At 49.5% G+C, this 20,460-nt stretch overlaps 1 protein-coding gene across 1 annotated transcript in view; it reads left to right on the top strand.

Moving 5' to 3' along the window:
* The window catches only part of JAM2 (junctional adhesion molecule 2), an 87,887-nt gene that overhangs the window by 46,250 nt on the left and 21,177 nt on the right, over positions 1-20,460 (top strand). Inside the window, exons 3-5 of the mRNA XM_029578161.1 lie at positions 9,866-9,979; positions 10,294-10,443; positions 11,126-11,328. Of these exons, the coding sequence (XP_029434021.1) occupies positions 9,866-9,979; positions 10,294-10,443; positions 11,126-11,328 (467 nt within the window). The remainder of the gene's footprint in view (positions 1-9,865; positions 9,980-10,293; positions 10,444-11,125; positions 11,329-20,460) is intronic.

Below are 20,460 nucleotides of genomic sequence, written 5' to 3'. Positions count from 1 at the left end.
CGATCGTAGGTGTGCTACTGAAGTCGCCATGGCCCTCATAAGAGTGTGCTTTAACACGGTCTTCAAATGGAATGCCTGCTTGCTGATAGCAAAAGGATATGCAGTCCGCCAACCAGGAGGAGAGAGTCTGCTTACCCACAGGCTTTCCCATCTTGTTAGGGTGGAAAGAGACAAACAAGTGAGTGTTTTCCCTGTGGGCCGCTGTACGGTCTAGGTAAAAAGCTAGAGCCCGTTTACAGTCAAGGGTATGCAGAGCCTGTTCTCTTGGGTTGGCATGGGGCCTGGGAAAAAAGGTAGGTAGTATGATGGATTGGTTTAGATGAAAATCCGAGACTACCTTAGGTAAGAATTTAGGGTGAGTGCGGAGTACCGCCCGGTCCTGCAGAAGTTTAGTGTAAGGCGGATAGGTAACTAGGGCCTGCAATTCACTACCTCTGCGCGCTGAAGTGATTGCCAAAAGGAAAATCACTTTCATGTGAGATATCGGAGTTCACAAGAGTGGAGAGGCTTGAATGGTGGTTTCATGAGCCGACCCAGAACTAGATTAAGGTCCCAAGAAGGGGCCGGGGGACGTAATGGAGGCTTGATATGGAGCAAGTCTTTTAAAAAGCATGTTACAAGGGGTTGTACTGATATAGGAACATCCCCGATACCCTTATGGAAGGCAGCTACCGCACTGACATGCATTCTGATGGACGAAGTCTTTAGACCTGATTCTGACAAATGCCAAAGATAGTCCAGAAACTTCGGGATTGGACAGGAAAAGGGGTCAAGGGACTGAGAAGAGCACCATGATGAGAACCTTTTCCATTTGTAAGAGTAAGATTTTCTCATGGAAGGCTTCCGCGAAGCAATCAAGACACGGGAAACTGGATCTGAAAGGTTAAGTGGTTGAAGTATTAACCTTTCAACATCCATGCCGTCAGGGACAAGGCTTGAAGATTGGGATGGCGTAGGCTCCCATTGTTTTGAGTGATCAGGAGCGGGTCCTTTCCCGAGGGAATGTGCCTGTGGATGGAGAGATCCTGAAGTATTGGAAACCACACTTGGCGAGGCCAGTGAGGTGCTATCAGGATCATGGTTCCCTTGTCCTAACGCAACTTCATGAGAGTCTTCGAGAGAAGAGGAAGTGGAGGGAATGCATAAAGCAGACCGGTTGCCCATGAGAGGGAGAAATGCGTCTCTGGGCTGAGAGTGTTTGCTGCTAATGAGGGAGCAGTAGTTGTCCACTTTGTGGTTCTGAGGGGACGCAAAGAGGTCTATCTGAGGATATCCCCATTGTTGAAAGATGGAGTTCGCTACTGAGGGGTTGAGAGACCACTCGTGCAGTTGAAAGATGCGACTCAGCTGGTCTGCCAGCACATTGTTCACTCCCGGCAAGTAGGTGGCCGAGGTACATCGAATGGGAGAGGGCTTCCGCCCAAATCTGCGCAGCTTCCTGACACAGAAGGAAGGAGCCTGCGCCTCCCTGTTTGTTGATGTACCACATGGCCACCTGGTTGTCCGTCTGAATTAAGATGACCTGATTGGACAGGCGATCCTGAAAAGTTCTGAGAGCATATCTTATTGCTCGAAGCTCCAGGAAATTTATCTGGTGTTTGGCTTCCTCTGGAAGCGTCAGTAGTGAGAATGATTTGAGGATGCGGAACCTGGAAGGGCAATCCCTGGAGGAGATTGTTCTGATTTTTCCACCAGGCGAGGGACAGACGGAGTGATTCGGTGATGTGGACAATGGTCGACAGAGGCTGAATAGCTTGAGTCCATTGAGACCTGAGAGTCCAGTGCATGAGCCTCTTGGCCAAGTGGGCCATTGGTGTGACATGGACTGAGGACGCCTTATGTCCCAGGAGGACGAGAAATTGGCGGGCAGTCGCAGCGTGCTGAGACTGCAATTGGTGAGCAAGAGACACGATGGTCAGTGCTCGTTGTCGAGGCAGGAAAGCCTTTGCCTGTAAGGTGTCCAAGTCTGCCCCAATGAAAGATAAGGTTTGAGATGGGACTAAGTAGGATTTGTCGTAATTGACGAGAAACCCTAACGAAATTAGAGTAATGATCCATTAGTACTAGGTTTAGAGGAGCAAAGAGAGGATACAGACCTGTCTGAACTTATTGAAAAATCATCTGACATGGAAATTAGACAGCGTGCTACTTTGGTAATACAATTTGGAGATATCTCTCAGAGAGACAATATCCTTAAATTGTATTTTAAAAATCAGAATTCCAAATTTCACGGTTTTCCGTTAAGGATTTTCCCGGATGTCCGTTTAAATACTCAAATACGTAGGAAAGAATTTTTAGCCATGAAGGATAGAGTCATTCAAAGAGGTGGTAAATTTCTGTTGCGTTTTCCATGTAAATGCGTTATTATAAACCAAGATACAAAATATTTGTTTAATTACCCAGAGCAATTGCGTTCATACCTTGAATCTTGATATCTATCTCTTGGGAGAATAAAAGTGTAGAAATGGATTAGACACAAATCTTAAGGGTTTTCTTTAGATTTTAAATATTTTTGCTCCCTTTAGTTTCTTAACAATTAGGTTCTGTAATTTCTGCTAATTTTGAATTAGAGTAACACAAAAGAATATGCAGAAATATAGATTGTTTGTTTTTCTTTTGTTCTATATGAGTTCATACTGTTAATGCATATTGACTGGGTGTATCTTTAAATAATTTGTAAAGTTGAATAAAAATAAAATTAAAAAAAAAAAAAAAAAAGGTTAGATTGAGGGACGACAGAGCAGCTTGCTGAGTGGGAGCCTTGATTAACCAGTCGTCCAGATAGGGGTAGACGTGAACACCTTGTGTCCTGAGGAATGCTGTGACGACTACGAGGCATTTTGTAAAGACTGGTGGAGCAGACGCTAGGCTGAATGGAAGCACTCGGTATTGATAGTGCTTGAGGCCTACTAGGAATCTCAGGTATTTGCGATGAGCTGGACTTATCGCAATGTGGGTGTATGCGTCCTGGAGGTCCAGAGAGCAGAGCAAGTCTCCTCTTTGTGGAAGAGGTAGAAGTGAGCCCAAGGTGACCATCTTGAACTTTTCTCGCCGGAGGTACTTGTTGAGGGCCCTTAGATCTAGAATAGGACGGACGCCTCCCGATTTTTTGGGGATTAGGAAGTACCGGGAATAGAACCCTAGGCCTTGCTGAGAGTATGGAACAGGTTTTATTGCTCTTGACGGGAGAAGGAGGGAGACCTCTTGATCCAGAAGAACCGAGTGGTCGGATGTTCTCCATGTCTGCAGAGTTGGGGAGTCCGGTGGCAGGGCGAGAAAGTTCAGATGGTAACCCTGAGCAATGATTGCCAATACCCATTGGTCGGTTGTGACTGAATGCCACATGTTGTGAAAGTGGCACAGTCGACCTCCCACTGGTATGTGTGACAGAGGAATCTGGCTGCTGCTCTCCAAGTGGAAGTCAAAAACCGGAAGCAGGCCCCGGCTGGGGAGCTGTTTGTGGTTTTTGTTTTCGGGTTTGGCGAGACTGAAGTTTCTGATAAGGTCTCGTAGCAGGGATCTGGCTGGTGGTGGGTAGGACTTTCGTGGATGGTAGAACGACTTCTTGGAGTCCTTTCTAAAGGGCTGCTTTGAAGAGAAGTCGGAAGGCATTGAAGAGAGCTGTTTTTGGGTCTCATGGTCTTTTAGTTCAGCCACCGTCCGTTGGATCTGTTCGCCGAACAGATTATCTCTTACACAGGGCAGGTTGGACAACCGGTCTTGCACTTCTGGGCAAAGATCAGAAGACTTGAGCCAGGCCCACCGTCTCGCTGAAATAGCAGCTGCGGACACTCTGGTAGAGGTGTCGAAAATGTCATAAGATGTTCTGATCTCATGCTAGCCTGCCTCAAAACCTTTGCTTACAAGGGTTTGTAGCTGGTCTTGGAATTGCTGAGGCAGGGAGTCTGAGAAGTCCTGTATCTGCTTAAATATGGCCCTGTTATATTGGGTCATATAAAGCTGATAGGCAGCAATTCGGGAGATGAGCATGGCCCCTTGGAATACTCGGCGTCCAATGTTGTCCAGGAATTTTTGTTCCTTACCAGGAGGGGTAGATGAGTGAGGTTTTGACCTCTTTGCTCTCTTTTTTGCACTCTACCTCGACAGAGTGGTGATCAAGCTGTGACTTTTGAAAACCTGGGGCTGACTGTACTAAATAAGTAGTGTCAGCTTTCCTGTGTACTGGAGCAATTGCTCCTGGATTTTCCCAGTTCTTCTTGAGAAGATCAAGAAGAACCTGATGAACGGGAATAGAGGTTATTACCTTGGGGGCATCCTGGAATTGGTGCAACTCCATCATCTGGTGCCTGTCATCCTGTTCTGTCTGCAATTGAAAAGGAACCAATTCAGCCATTTCCTTCACAAAATTTATAAATGAGAGATCCTCTGGAGGAGAACGCTTTCTACTCTCAGTGGGTGAAGGTAAGTTATCAGTGTCTGATGAGGTATCAAACCCCCCAGGTATCATAAGGGTCAACACCCTTTCCTCTAGGAAGTAGAGGGGGACAGGGTGGTTAGATACCTGAAGGTCCAGGTCTGGGCTCCGAAGGAATCGGAGGAATTATCGGAGGCACCAACGATGGCATCAAAGGCATCGGTACAGGCATCGATGGATGGCTCGGTGGTGCCGATGGACGCATCGGCACCGATGGTTGGATTGGTGGCGAGGGACGTATAGGCATCGATGGCTGAGGCATAACTCCGGATGGAGGAATGCGGAACGGTGTTTCTCCTCCCGATGATGCTGTCAGTGGGGAGGGCATCGGAGCCATCGGAGACCCGGGATCCATTGATGGAAAAGTGGCCATGAGGGCTTCCATCCTGGATAGCAGCGGTGCCAGTGCTGCCGGAATCAGGTTGATGATCGGTTCCACAGTCGGTGCCGGTGTCGGAGGAACCTGAAGACGTTGCATCGCCTTGTCGATGGCCTCCTGGACCATCCGGTCCAGTTCTTCTCGGAGACCTGGAGTAAGCAGCCCCGGCTCCGGAACAGAAGAAGGAGGCAGAGGCATAGCCGGAGGGACCACCGTTACAGGCGGAATCGCGGCTCCCAATCCCCGATCGGGTGAGGGTTGCCTCGGAGACCCGGTCGCAGGAATGGTCGGTGCCTCTGCTGGACGGGGTTTTTTCAACAGCGGCTCGGACGATGGCGAGGTCGATGATTTCGCTCCCTCGATGGTCTGAGTCTTATGGTGTCGATGGCGATGTTTTTCCCTGCGATCCCCTTGATCCTGAGGGGGAGTAGAGGATGTCGATGGCCGAGTAGTCGTCGATGCCGGTCGGTCACCGGTCGATGCTGGCGTGAAGTCGACAGTGTCGGTTCCGACGACGTCGATGCAGTAGACGGAGTCGGGGTTTGAGCACGGAAGAGAAGTTCCATCTTCTCCATTCTGGCCTTGCGACCCTTCGGTGTCATTAGGGCACATTTGGTGCAGGTCAAGACATCGTGCTCGCGTCCTAAACATATTACACAGACTTTATGGGGGTCTTTGATAGACATGGTGCGGGTACAGACTGGGCACCGACGAAACCCCGACGCCTTGGCCATGGAAAAAAATTTAGCCGCGGTACAGTCGATGGCCAGTAGGCCGCGAAGGCCAAACTCGACGGTAATCGACAGGAAATGGGTCAAAACTTACCGAAGTTCTGTGGGGCAACTTAACTTTTAGTAATTCCGTGAGGAAAATTCCTGTCAGGAATCTCTTCAGAGCTCCTCTACCGTGAGGCTACTGCTGTGCGGAAAAAAGAAGACTGAAGGGGGACCCCTGCTGGCTGCAGGGTTAGTGCCATGCTGGGCATGCCCAGTAGGGGCCAGTCAAAGTTCTGGAAACTTTGACAGAAGTTTTCCGTGATTGGGCTCCATCCTGTGATGTCACCCATATGTGAGGACTACCATCCTGCTTGTCCTGTGAGAAATATGCATATGCAGATTAGCTCATAATAGCCAAATTGTTTTACCATAAGAAATGTGGGACTCCCTCTGTCCAATTATTGTAGGGATCCTGTAAAATAGAGGCACATACAGCAAACATAGGACCTGGGTTGATGGCCAGAAGATAAAGTTCTGTGCATGGAGCTCGTCACTGATGAACCTGAAACTCATCTGGGTGGTGAGGCATAAGCAAAAATAAAGAGTTGGAAACTTCACTCCTGGAATGAAGTTAATCTATGAGGCTGACTCTGAAGTGCGCGATATGTATTTATTTTTAAAGATTTAATATTCCACATCTTCCAGCAACACTGAGTTCAGTTTGTTACCCAAATCAAGTTTTCTGCACAGAGAATATTTTTTTTATATGTACAAATTATGTTTTATGCACAGCAGACACTTTTAGTGTGCTAAAACATGCCTTTATGTGCACTAAGCTTGTCTTCTGCACACATTTTTGGGTTAGCATGCTTATTTGTTTTAAACTCCGGATGCATTAACATGCCATTTGCTTATTGCATCAGGAGTTAACTTAGTTTTTATCATGTAAGGAAAAAAAATGCTAAAATTTAGCTCACATTTTATTACATCAGGCCCCAAGATAGCTATGCTGTGTAGTCCAAATGGAGTCATAGAGAAGGGACACACGCACGCACACACAGAAGCATCACCTGAATGGAGTCACAGTGCAGGGACACGCACACACATCCACAGACATCACCTGAATGGAGTCACAGTGCAGGGACACGCACACACATCCACAGACATCACCTGAATGGAGTCACAGTGCAGGGACACGCACACACATACACAGACATCACCTGAATGGAGTCACAGTGCAGGGACACGCACACACATCCACAGACATCACCTGAATGGAGTCACAGTGCAGGGACACGCACACACATACACAGACATCACCTGAATGGAGTCACAGAGCAGGGACACACACACACATACACAGACATCACCTGAATGGAGTCACAAAGCAGGGACACACACACACACATACACAGACATCACCTGAATGGAGTCACAAAGCAGGGACACACACACACACATACACAGACATCACCTGAATGGAGTCACAGTGCAGGGACACGCACACACATACACAGACATCACCTGAATGGAGTCACAGTGCAGGGACACACACAAACATACACAGACATCACCTGAATGGAGTCACAGTGCAGGGACACACACAAACATACACAGACATCACCTGAATGGAGTCACAGTGCAGGAACACACACACACACATACACAGACATCACCTGAATGGAGTCACAGTGCAGGGACACACACACACACATACACAGACATCACCTGAATGGAGTCACAGTGCAGGGACATGCATACACACATACACAGACATCACCTGAATGGAGTCACAGTGCAAGGACACACACACACACATACACAGACATCACCTGAATGGAGTCACAGTGCAGGGACACACACACACACATACACAGACATCACCTGAATGGAGTCACAGTGCAGGGTCACACACACACATGCGCAGACATCACCTGAATGGAGTCACAGTGCAGGGACACACACACACACATACACAGACATCACCTGAATGGAGTCACAGTGCAGGGACACACACACACACACATACACAGACATCACCTGAATGGAGTCACAAAGCAGGGACACGCACCCACACATACACAGACATCACCTGAATGGAGTCACAGTGCAGGGGCACACACACACACACATACACAGACATCACCTGAATGGAGTCACAAAGCAGGGACACACACACACACATACACAGACATCACCTGAATGGAGTCACAGTGCAGGGACACACACACACCCATACACAGACATCACCTGAATGGAGTCACAGTGCAGGGACACACACATACACAGACATCACCTGAATGGAGTCACAAAGCAGGGACACACACACATACACAGACATCACTTGAATTGAGTCACAGTGCAGGGACACACACACACATACACAGACATCACCTGAATGGAGTCACAGTGCAGGGACACACACACACATACACAAACATCACCTGAATGGAGTCACAGTGCAGGGACACGCACACACACATACACAGACATCACCTGAATGGAGTCACAGTGCAGGGACACGCATACACACATACACAGACATCACCTGAATGGAGTCACAGTGCAGGGACACGCACACACACATACACAGACATCACCTGAATGGAGTCACAGTGCAGGGACACGCACACACACATACACAGACATCACATGAATGGAGTCACAAAGCAGGGACACACACACACCCATACACAGACATCACCTGAATGGAGTCACAGTGCAGGGACACGCACACACACATACACAGACATCACCTGAATGGAGTCACAGTGCAGGGACACACACACACACACACACATACACAGACATCACCTGAATGGAGTCACAGTGTAGGGACACACACACACATACACAGACATCACCTGAATGGAGTCACAGTGCAGGGACACACACACACATCACCTGAATGGAGTCACAAAGCAGGGACACACACACACACATACACAGACATCACCTGAATGGAGTCACAGTGCAGGGACATGCACACACACACACACATACACAGACATCACCTGAATGGAGTCACAGTGCTGGGACACACACACACATACACAGACATCACCTGAATGGAGTCACAGTGCAGGGACACACACACACATACACAGACATCACCTGAATGGAGTCACAGTGCAGGGGGACACACACACACACACACACATATCACCTGAATGGAGTCACAGTGCAGGGACACACACACACACATACACAGACATCACCTGAATGGAGTCACAGTGCAGGGACACACACACACATACACAGACATCACCTGAATGGAGTCACAGTGCAGGGGGACACACACACACACACACATACACAGACATCACCTGAATGGAGTCACAGTGCAGGGACACACACACACACATACACAGACATCACCTGAATGGAGTCACAGTGCAGGGGGACACACACACACATACACAGACATCACCTGAATGGAGTCACAGTGCAGGGACACACACACACACACATACACAGACATCACCTGAATGGAGTCACAGTGCAGGGACACACACACACATACACAGACATCACCTGAATGGAGTCACAGTGCAGGGGGACACACACACACATACACAGACATCACCTGAATGGAGTCACAGTGCAGGGACACACACACACACATACACAGACATCACCTGAATGGAGTCACAGTGCAGGGACACACACACACATACACAGACATCACCTGAATGGAGTCACAGAGCAGTGACACACACACACACACAAGCATCACCCGAATGGATGAAGTCAGAGAGCAGGGACATTCACACACACACACCCACACACACACAAGCATTACTTGAATGGAGTCACAGAGCAGCGACACACACACACACAAGCACCACCCAAATGGAGGCAAAGAGCAGAGACACACACATACAACACACATAAGCACCACTCGAATGGAGTCACAGAGCAGAGACACACACACACACACACACAAGCATAGCTCGTATCGACTTGCAGAGCAAGGACACACAGACAAAGCATCACCCGAATGGAGTTGCAGAGCAGGGACACATTAATCACTTGAATGGTGTCACAGAGAAGGGACACACGTACACACACAACCATCACCCGAATGGAGTCACAGAGCAGCTGGGACACGCACATACACGCACAACCATTACTCAAATGGAGTCACAGACCAGGGGGACGCACACACACACAAGCATCACCTGAATGGAGTCGCAGAGCAGGGATATGCACAGACATAGAGGGGAAATGAAAACTGGTGGCTGTTTCTGGTTGGTTGTGTAGTGTTGACATTCAGCAGAATTATTCAGGTGCACACTTATGGGTGGAAAAATAATCTGTTTTTTTTGCTTGCAGAAGCTGTTTTATCCTGTAAATACACAATTGAGAAAGATCCGAATCCGAGGTTAGAATGGAAGAAAATGGTACAGAACGATGTTTCTTTTGTCTATCATGAGGGACATTTAGTAGGTGAGTTATAAACTGGAGCTGGTGGAAGGGAAGAACTGTAAGGGCTATGAAAGGACAGTGCCCAGGCCTGATGTTATACTGCCACCAGGAGTCTGCTGCTTACAGGCTCTGTGACATTCAGAAAATATAAAACACATTTTCTACCATTCATTTTTAGCTAATCTCTACAATTCAGATTAAACTGTGACGACTTGAGATGCTCAGTATAGGAGAAATGCTTTACTTCGAGTGTGGCTCAGTACTTTACACACATCCCTATAGAGAATGATTGTAGTTGTTTTCTGATGGATTTCTTGAATGTTTTGTCTTTAAAGATGCTCTTAAAACACGAGCAGAGATGATAGAGTCGAGCATCAGGATAAAGAACGTGAGTCGGTTGGACTCAGGGAAGTATCGCTGTGAGGTGAGCGCACCAGGGGACTCCCGGGTACTGGCCGAGGCCCACATTCAGTTCACTGTATTAGGTAGGACATCACACCTCATTATTGCTTTTATAAAATCCAATTCTTTCCCTTGTTTCTTTGAAGGTGGCAAGTGTTCAAAAGTAGATGCACACTCAAATACACAGTAACAATATCTAACCCAAAGACCCTTTCCCATCACTCCCAGCCTTCTCCTCAGTGAAAAGGCTTTGTCTTTCACACACTGCCCTCTCATTGTCCAGACCCCACTGTTGATTCTTACTTAGAAATGTGATGGTGAATAAAGACCCTACAGCCTACCTAGTTGCTCAGCTCTATAATCCCTACCTCTCGTTTTCACTCAATGCACAATTAAGCTCTGGAATTCATTGCCAGAGGATGTGGTAAAGGCATAGCTAGGTTTTAAAAAAGGTTTGGACCCTGCTCTCTTTCTCCTGCTTTTCCATATGTGCCTGCTAAGGAGAGAACAGCCAAATGTTTACTGTGTCTGAAACCCGCACAGTGAATCAGGGAAGGCCTCATGCTGGCTATAGTAAGCATGAAACTTCCAGCCACTGAAAAAACAACCTTGCAAATAGAAAAATAACCAAAGAATATAATTTAATTCTAATTATATATATATACATTTAGGTTTTTTTAAATTTTAGGCCAGTAACTACCTCTGACTAACAAATCAGTTCCTTCCTGCCCTGATGAATGTTAACTGATCCACTGTATTTTTCAGTGGCACCAGGTGCACCTGTGTGCGAGGTTCCCAGCTCAGCCATGACAGGAACCGTGGTAGAGCTGAAATGCCGGGAAGATGAAGGATCCCCTGCTTCCCAGTACCGCTGGTTCAAGGACGGTGTCCTCTTATTAGAAACTTCAGGCACTGGTGCCAAAGTCACAAATTCTTCTTATACTGTCAACAAGAAGTCGGGGACACTGGTGAGTCTTCAGATAAATATCTACCCCAGCGAACACAGGAACCTAGGAAAAGGAAAGATGCAGAAAGGAGTGTGTGTGTGTGTGCGGCTCATCTGCACTGCTGTCACCAGTTTTCCACCAGCACAGGTCTGGGGAAAAAAGACTTTCTGAAGGAAACATTTAACTTTGCTGTAAGCAGAACGCAGGCACATTAAGGCAACAGGGGATCAGATACTGGCTGATATTCAAGGTTTTCAAAACTCACCTGCCTGCCTGGGATGACAAGATGGTCTGGGATGCAGGAGGCAGCAGAAGTATCTTCAGCCATAATTGGGGCCTGTGGAGCCAGAGGCGACAAAAGCATTGTTGGGGGCCCTGGAGTGGAAGAAGTGACAATGTTGAGATTACTTACCTGATAATCACCTTTTCCTTAGTGTAGACAGATGGACTCAGAACAAATGGGTATAGTCTGCTCGTGCTAGCAGTTGGAGATGGATCTGACGTCAGCACGGGTACATATACCCCCACAGGAAGCGAAGCAACTCAGTAATCTTCCTTGCAAAAGCTGTTATGGATGTGTGTGTACTGACGCTCAATGAATTAGTGAAACAGGATTCCCCTGACTGATTGATAGTAGCTGGAGACCACCAGCATTCCTAACCGGAAGGCGTCGACACCTGGCAAAGGGGACGCTCTTATGTAAGCAAAAATGACATGGCTTACCTTGAATCGGTGAAACCCATGTATACCGGCAACCGGGCGGGATGCTGAGTCCATCTGTCTACACTAAGGAAAAGGAGATTATCAGGTAAGTAATCTCAACATTTCCTAGCGTGTAGCCAGATGGACTCAGAACAAATGGGATGTACAAAAGCTACTCCCGGACTGGGTGGGAGGCTGCCTGAGGACCGCGTAGGACTGCCCTCGCAAATGCTGTGTCCTCCCTGGCCTGGACATCCAGACGGTAGAACCTGGAGGAGGGAGGACCATGTCACCGCTTTACATATTTCTGCAGGCGACAGCATCCTCGATTCTGCCCAAGATGCTGCTTGGGCTCTGGTAGAATGAACCTTGACTTGTAGAGGCGGTGACTTCCCGGCCTCTACGGAAGCCGCTCTGATAACTTCTTTAATCCAGCGGGCGATGGTGGGCCGAGAGGCCGCTTCTCCTTGTTTCTTCCCGCTGTGCAGGACGAACAGATGGTCCGTCTTTCGTACGTCTTCTGTCATTTCCAGATATCTGGGCAGCAATCTGCCGATGTCGAGATGGCGTAGTAAACGCCCTTCTTCTGATTTCTTCAAACCCGCCGTGGTAGGCAAAGATATGGTTTGGTTGAGGTGAAATTGTGAGACTACTTTAGGTAGAAAGGAGGGAACCGTGCGAAGATGGATAGCCTCAGGAGTGATTCTGAGAAAGGGATCACGGCAGGACAGCGCTTGTAGCTCTGAGATGCGGCGTGCTGAACACACCGCCAGCAGGAACACCATCTTCAAAGTTAGCGAACGGAGAGACAGGCCCCGAAGGGGTCTGAAGGTGGATCCCGCGAGGAAATCCAAAACAAGGTTGAGGTTCCACAGGGGCACTGGCTACTTCAGTGGCGGACGAATGTGCTTGACTCCTTTGAGGAAGCGAGAAACATCTGGGTGCGTGGCAATGGTCTTGCCATCCCTCCTGGGACAGTAGCAAGACAGCGCAGCCACCTGAACCTTGATGGAGCTTAGGGAGAGACCCTTCTGAAGCCCATCCTGCAGGAAATCCAGAACAATAGGGATAGTAGTCGCATGTGGATTGGTGCCATGAGTGTCGCACCAGGCTTCAAATACTCTCCAGATCCTTATGTAGGTGAGGGATGTGGAAAACGTGCGAGCTCGGAGGAGTGTATTTATCACCGGCTCCGAGTAACCTCTTTTCTTCAGTCTAGCCCTCTCAATGGCCAGACCATAAGAGAGAATTGAGCTGGATCCTCGTGGAGGATGGGACCTTGATGAAGCAGGTCCCTGAGAGGAGGCAGGGGAAGGGACTCCCCTACCAGTAGTCTTCTCATGTACGCGTACCAGGGTCTTCTTGGCCAGTCTGGCGCCACTAGAAGAACTAGGCCCCGGTGCTTCTGAATCTTGTGGATAAGGGTGCCCAGCAGGGGCCACGGAGGAAAGGCGTATAACAGGGTCCCTGGAGGCCATGGCTGAACCAGGGCGTCGATCCCGTGAGAGAACGGATCTTGCTTGCGGCTGAAGTATCTGGGCATTGGACCTGTCCGCTAGTAAGTCCATGTCCGGAATCCCCCAGTGATCCACAATCATCTGGAAGGCTGTGGGCGACAGCTGCCATTCCCCCGGATTTAGGCTTTCTCTGCTGAGGAAGTCTGCCGTGGTGTTGTCCTTCCCGGCAATGTGGACGGCGGAGATGTCCTGAAGATTCGCCTCTGCCCAAGCCATCAGCGGGGCTATCTCTAGGGACACCTGTCGGCTTCTGGTTCCGCCCTGACGGTTGATGTATGCCACCGTGGTGGCGTTGTCGGACATCACTCTGACTGCTCTGTTCCTCAGTCTGTGAGCAAATCGCAGGCATGCTAATTGGACTGCCCGTGCCTCTAGACGGTTGATGTTCCACCCTGACTCTTCTCTGTTCCACCCGCCCTTGTGCGGTGAGTTCTTCGCAGTGTGCTCCCCATCCGCTCAGGCTGGCATCTGTGGTGAGCAGAATCCACGTGGGGGAGGACATCTTTGACCCCCTGCTCGTGTGGTTGGACTGCAACCACCACCATAACTGGGTCCGCACTCTGGCTGGCAGAGGTAGATGCACGGAATAATTCCGGAAGCGGGGGCTCCAGCGAGAGAGCAGGGAGTGTTGTAGAGGTCTCATATGGGCCCTTGCCCAGGGTACCACTTCCAGGGTGGATGCCATGAGGCCGAGAACCTGCAGATAATCCCAAGCTACGGGCCGGCTGGCTCCCATCAAGGACCGGAGACGCGTCTGAAGTTTTACCCTTCTCTTGGTAGTGAGACTGACTTTGTCTGCCTGGGTGTCGAACTGGACTCCCAGGTATTCCAGTGATTGGGAAGACTGTAGGCAACTCTTGTTGAGGTTGACTACCCATCCCAGGCTTTCCAGAAGGGCGATCACTCTGTTGGTTGTCCGATGGCTCTCCTCTCGTGATTTTGCCCTGATCAGCCAATCGTCTAGGTAGGGATGGACAAGGATTCCTTCCCTTCTGAGCGCCGCTGCTACCATTACGATCACCTTGGTGAAGGTCCGTGGCGCCGTGGCTAACCTGAAGGGCAAAGCCCGGAATTGGAAGTGGCGTCCCAGAACCTTGAAGCGTAGGTAGCGCTGATGATCCTGATGGATCGGGATATGCAGGTAGGCTTCTGACAAGTCTAAGGCCGTGAGAAATTCTCCTGGCTGTACTGTGGTCTTGACTGAGCACAGAGTTTCCATGCAAAACCTCGGGACCCTTAAGTATCGATTGACTGACTTGAGGTCCAGTACGGGTCGGAAAGTGCCCTCTTTCTTGGGAACCTTGAAATAAATGGAATAGTGCCCAGAATCCATTTCCCATGCAGGTACTGGGATTATGGCTTTCAAGGACAGGAGCCTCGCCAGGGTAACTTCCAATGCCGCCTTCTTGTATATTGGACACGAAGATTCCACAAACCTGTCCGGAGGGAGGTGATGGAAGTCCAGATAATACCCCTCTCGGATGATGGCGAGGACCCACTGATCCGACGTAATCTCGACCCATCTGGGGTAGAAGAGGGTTAACCTGCCCCCTATGGCTCCGACCCCGGATGGATCGGCTGATTCTCATTGGGAGACACGGCCGGGCCGTGAACCCGAGCCGGCTCCCCTCTTATGCTGCTTGGTCCGAAAGGACTGGTTCCTGGCCTGAGGATGAGGTGCCTGGTAGCGACCCCTATAGGGAGTGAAGCGTTAGGAGCTTCTACCTCTGGAGGGCCTCGGAAAGGCGCGCTGGTTCCTTTTGAACCTATCTTCCGGCAGTCGAGGTACTGGAGAGGCGCCCCATGTGCTGGCCAGTTTATCGAGGTCACTGCCGAACAGGAAAGAACCCCTAAAGGGCATTCTGGTGAGGCGTGTCTTTGAAGGAGCACTGGCTGACCAATTCCGTATCCAGAGCTGCCTCCTAGCAGCTACAGAGGATGAGACCCCCTTTGCTGTCGTACGGACTAGGTCAGATGCAGCATCCGTGAGGAACGAGAGAGCTGACTCCATGTCTGCTGCCGGAGCATTGTTCCTGAGCTGTGACAAACAGGAACGCGTCACCACTGTGCAGCAGGTTGCGATCCGCAAAGATAGAGCTGCCACGTCAAAGGTCTGTTTCAGGATGGCGTCCAATCGCCGGTCATGAGGCTCCTTGAGGGCCGCCCCCCCTTCAACTGGAATGGTAGTGCGCTTGACCACAGCGCTAACCAAGGCGTCCACCTGAGGGCACGCCAGCATCTCCTTGATTGCCGGGTCCAGGGGGTACATGCCCGTCAGGGCCCGACCCCCTTTGAATGAGGCCGCTGGTGCAGCCCATTCCAAATCTATCAGTTGCTGTGCCGCTTGAAAGAAGGGAAAATGGCGGGCTGTAGGACGAAGACCTTCCAGCAGAGGGTTCTGTGTAGATGGCACCGTAGTGCTGGGGCCTGTAATAGCCAACTCCGCTAGGCACTGAGATACCAGGTCGGAGAGATCTTCCTTGGGAAAGAACCGCCTCATGGTTTGATATGGCTCAATCCCCGAGGGAAGTCCCCTCCTCCTCGGGGGGTTCAGACTCGTCCTCTGAGACATCAGGGTCCGCCTGAACAGGACTGCCCGGAGGCGGGTGCCCACGATAAGGGCGCGAAGGTCCAGGGGCAGGATCAGCTGGAGCAGCAGCAGGGCCTGGACGGGAAGCTGATTGCATCTGTACAAAGGCATGGATCCCCTTAAAGAGATCCACCCAGGAAATGGAAGCGGTCTCTAGTCGTCAGGGTACCAGGTCTCTCGGGATCCCAGGTTGTTCGAGACTGCCCGCTAGATCCGGGGTGGCCCCTGGGGAACTGTCAGCAAACCTCGCTTGAGACTGGTCCTGGCTCGAGGCTCCCACTGCCTCCTCACATTGGGCACAAAGGGAGTCTGGCTCCTCGCTGTGCGTGGCTCTAAGCTGGCATGCTGAGCAGAGGCCAAGAGCTTTCACGCCGGAATCAGGAGGCGCTACCGCAGGAGACGCTGGGGCGTTCGAATGTTACATCGCGGTTTGCGAATGTAGCGCTGAAGAATATGCGCTTAATAATATGCGGCAGCAATATACGCTTAATACAATATGCGCTCAAGAATATGCGGCAGCAATATACTCTCAATACAATATGCGCTCAATAGTATGCGACAGCAGTATACGCTCAATGATATCCAATATGCGCTCAATAATATGCGGCAGCAATATACGCTCAATAATATACAATATGCGCTCAACAATATGCGGTCAGCAATATACGCTCAATGATAACCAATATGCGCTCAATAATATGCGGTCAGCAATATACGCTCAATGATATCCAATATGCGCTCAATAATATGCGGTCAGCAATATACGCTCAATGATATCCAATATGCGCTCAATAATATGCGCTTAATCCTATACAGGCGCCTATCATGGGCGCTCAATACCTGAACAAGGCCGACAAAATGGCGACCTCCACGGCGTGCCGCATACAGGCAATGCCGCCGATCCTCGTCCCTCGGAGACCAAAAATAAGAGATGTACGCCTTACCTGATCCTCGGCGCTTCCCGGTTGGAACCTGGGTGGTCTCCGGCTGCGGGGGGAGAGGGGAAATACCTTCACCACCGCGCTTGAGGAAATGCACCCACTGCCTCTAAGCCGCTGAACTCGTCTCGCTCGGGGCTAAGTCCACGCCGGGACCGAGGCGCCTCTCAGCCCGACCCGAGCCCTTCACGCTCGGGGGCTAGATCCCTGCCGCGATTCGGCCACCGGACCGAGGCCTAGACCTCCGAGGGATCGCGGAAATCCCCCCCGGGAAACTCAACTGGAGGAGGGACCCGAGGGTATCACCGCAGGAGTGCGGGGCTCGATGTTCCTGTAGAAATTTAGTAAGGTGAATATTGAAGTAGAAAATAGAAAGTAGAAAGTAGTATTGGAAAACACGCTCAGCAAGCGTGCAGGCACTCCAAACTGCTTTGGAGACGGAAATTACTGAGTTGCTTCGCTTCCTGTGGGGGTATCTGTACCCATGCTGACGTCAGATCCGTCTCCAACTGCTAGCACGAGCACACTATACCCATTTGTTCTGTCCATCTGGCTACACGCTAGGAAAACTAATCTTTGGTCCCAGTTGGAGCTCAGGAGTGGAGCTTGGAGGAGTGAGAGAGCTGAGTGGGAAGGCAGAGGAGAGAGACTGGGTCACAGGGAGGTGAGGGGCTGGAGAAGGACTGCACAGAGACATAGGCAAGGAGTCTGCGATCACCCTAGAGAAGAAATACACTTATCATGTACTCACAGCATCTCCTCCCCCTCCCAAAAAAAAAATATATATATCGGGGGTGGGATTGAAAGTAAGAGTCACCCCTTGCACACAAGTCCTGCAGAAATTTTAGAATCCCTGATCGTCCTACACTTGAAACTGCACCAGATGTATGTGTGTTCCTCTCCATACCCCAGATCAGTCCAGACAAGTGGGTTTATGCAACCCTACCAGCAGATGGAGGCAGAGAACAAAACTGTGAGGCACTGCTACATCACCGAGAGTGCCACCTGCAGACCCTCAGTATTTCTGTCTCCAGCAGATGGTAGAAGTACAAGCCTGCAGTCTGATAGTTTGAAAAAAAAACAACAAAAAAAAGTTTTAGCTTAGGGTTAGTAAGAAGACAAGAATTGAAAACGGTGCTCCCAGAGGTGTTAGGTTGATTTGGGGGCCATCTCTTTGAGTAAAGCGACCAGGGGGAGGAAAGCCAGGGATACCCATGCTATAATTACACAATGTTGGGTTCCATATTAGGTGCTACAACCCAAGAAAGAGATCTAGGTGTCATAGTGGATAACACATTGAAATCATCGGTGCAGTGTGCTGCGGCAGTCAAAAAAGCAAACAGAATGTTGGGAATTATTAGAAAAGGAATGATGAATAAAACGGAAAATGTCATAATGCCTCTGTATCGCTCCATGAATACTGTGTACAATTCTGGTCGCCGCATCTCAAAAAAGATATAATTGCGATGGAGAAGGTACAGAGAAGGGCTACCAAAATGATAAGGGGAATGGAACAACTCCCCTATGAGGAAAGACTAAAGAGGTTAGGACTTTTCAGCTTGGAGAAGAGACGACTGAGGGGGGATATGATAGAGGTGTTTAAAATCATGAGAGGTCTAGAACGGGTAGATGTGAATCGGTTATTTACTCTTTCGGATAGTAGAAGGACTAGGGGACACTCCATGAAGTTAGCATGGGGCACATTTAAAACTAATCAGAGAAAGTTCTTTTTTACTCAACGCACAATTAAACTCTGGAATTTGTTGCCAGAGAATGTGGTTTGTGCAGTTAGTATAGCTGTGTTTAAAAAAGGATTGGATAAGTTCTTGGAGGAGAAGTCCATTACCTGCTATTAAGTTCACTTAGAGAATAGCCACTGCCATTAGCAATGGTTACATGGAATAGACTTAGTTTTTGGGTACTTGCCAGGTTCTTATGGCCTGCATTGGCCACTGTTGGAAACAGGATGCTGGGCTTGATGGACCCTTGGTCTGACCCAGTATGGCATTTTCTTATGTTCTTATGTTCTCGCTACCCTTGAGGTCCTGACACCCAGGCCAGCAGGATGCAACTTCCTGGAGCACCCAGAATCAAGAAAGCATACCTTTCTTTTGGTTTGATTTGGGTTGCTCAGGAGGCTGTCTCTTTAAGAGGTGTACTTTGTAAAAAAAAAAAAGTTTCAGGCCTGTGCTGCGTCGGAGATCGAGGGCAGTTTGCCAGCTTGGTGTTGGCGTGAGTAGGGAACCACGCGACTCGGGCTTTTTCAGCACCTGGAGCCGGGATAGCAGCAGCGGCAGTGTTTTTCTTCTCCAGCTCGGGTTAGCAGAGCTGCTTACCTGTAACAGGTGTTCTCCAATGACAGCAGGATGTTAGTCCTCACACATGGGTAACATCATCTGATGGAGCCCGGCACGGAAAACCTTTGTCAAAATTTCTGGAAACTTTGACTGGTACACTGAGCATGCCCAGCCTGCCGCTAACTACATGTCCACGTGGGGTCCCTCTTCAGTCATATAACATAGAGCTCGTGAAAAATAAAATAAACCGAGAGAAAACCAACTCTGCGGGGTGGTGGGCGGGCTTCTTGAGGACTAACATCCTGCTATCCTAGGAGAACACCTGTTACAGGAAAGCAACTCTGCTTTTTCCAAGGACAAGCAGGCTGGTAGTCCTCACACATGGGTGATTAAGTAGCTTCAGGCTGCTCCGAACATGTGCAGCAGAGAACAGGTGCCAACGTGCACAAGAACTAGAGCTGCAACAACCACAGGACAGGGCCCACGGAGGGAGAGTTGGGTTTTCATGGCTGGAAGAGATTACGAATTGTCCGAATTGACTGTCCTGCTAGCCATTCTTGTCCAGGCAATAATGTGAGGCGAATGTGTGGAGGGAACTCCAGGTTGCCGTTCTGCAAATCTCGTGAATGGGGACTGCATGCAAATGATCCACCGAGACTGACATGGCTCGCACCATGTGAGCCTTGACGTGACCGTCAAGCTGTAAGCTTGCCTGTGCTTAGCAGAAGGCAATGCAGTCCGAAAGCCAATAGGATAAAGTCTGCTTGGAGACAGCAACCCGTAGCCTGTTCTTGTTGAAGATGATGATTTTAATGATAGGTTACAAATTTTAACTAATAGATCAGAAATTTCATTTTTGAGTTCCTTCAGTACCCTAGGATGCAACCCATCCAGTCCAGGTGATTGGCTACTCTTTAGTTTGTCAATCTGGCCTACTAAATCTTCCAGGTTCACAGTGATTTCGTTCAGTTCGTCTGAGTCATCACCCCTGAAAACCATCTCTGGAACTGGTATCTCCCCAACATCCTCATTAATAAACACAGAAGCAAAGAATTCATTTAGTCTTTCTGCAATGGCCTTATCTTCCCTAAGAGCCCCTTTAACCCGTC

The sequence above is a fragment of the Rhinatrema bivittatum genome, chromosome 15, assembly GCF_901001135.1.
Source record: "Rhinatrema bivittatum chromosome 15, aRhiBiv1.1, whole genome shotgun sequence".
In the NCBI taxonomy this organism is placed as follows: domain Eukaryota; kingdom Metazoa; phylum Chordata; class Amphibia; order Gymnophiona; family Rhinatrematidae; genus Rhinatrema; species Rhinatrema bivittatum.
This window is presented reverse-complemented; position numbering and strand designations above follow the sequence as displayed.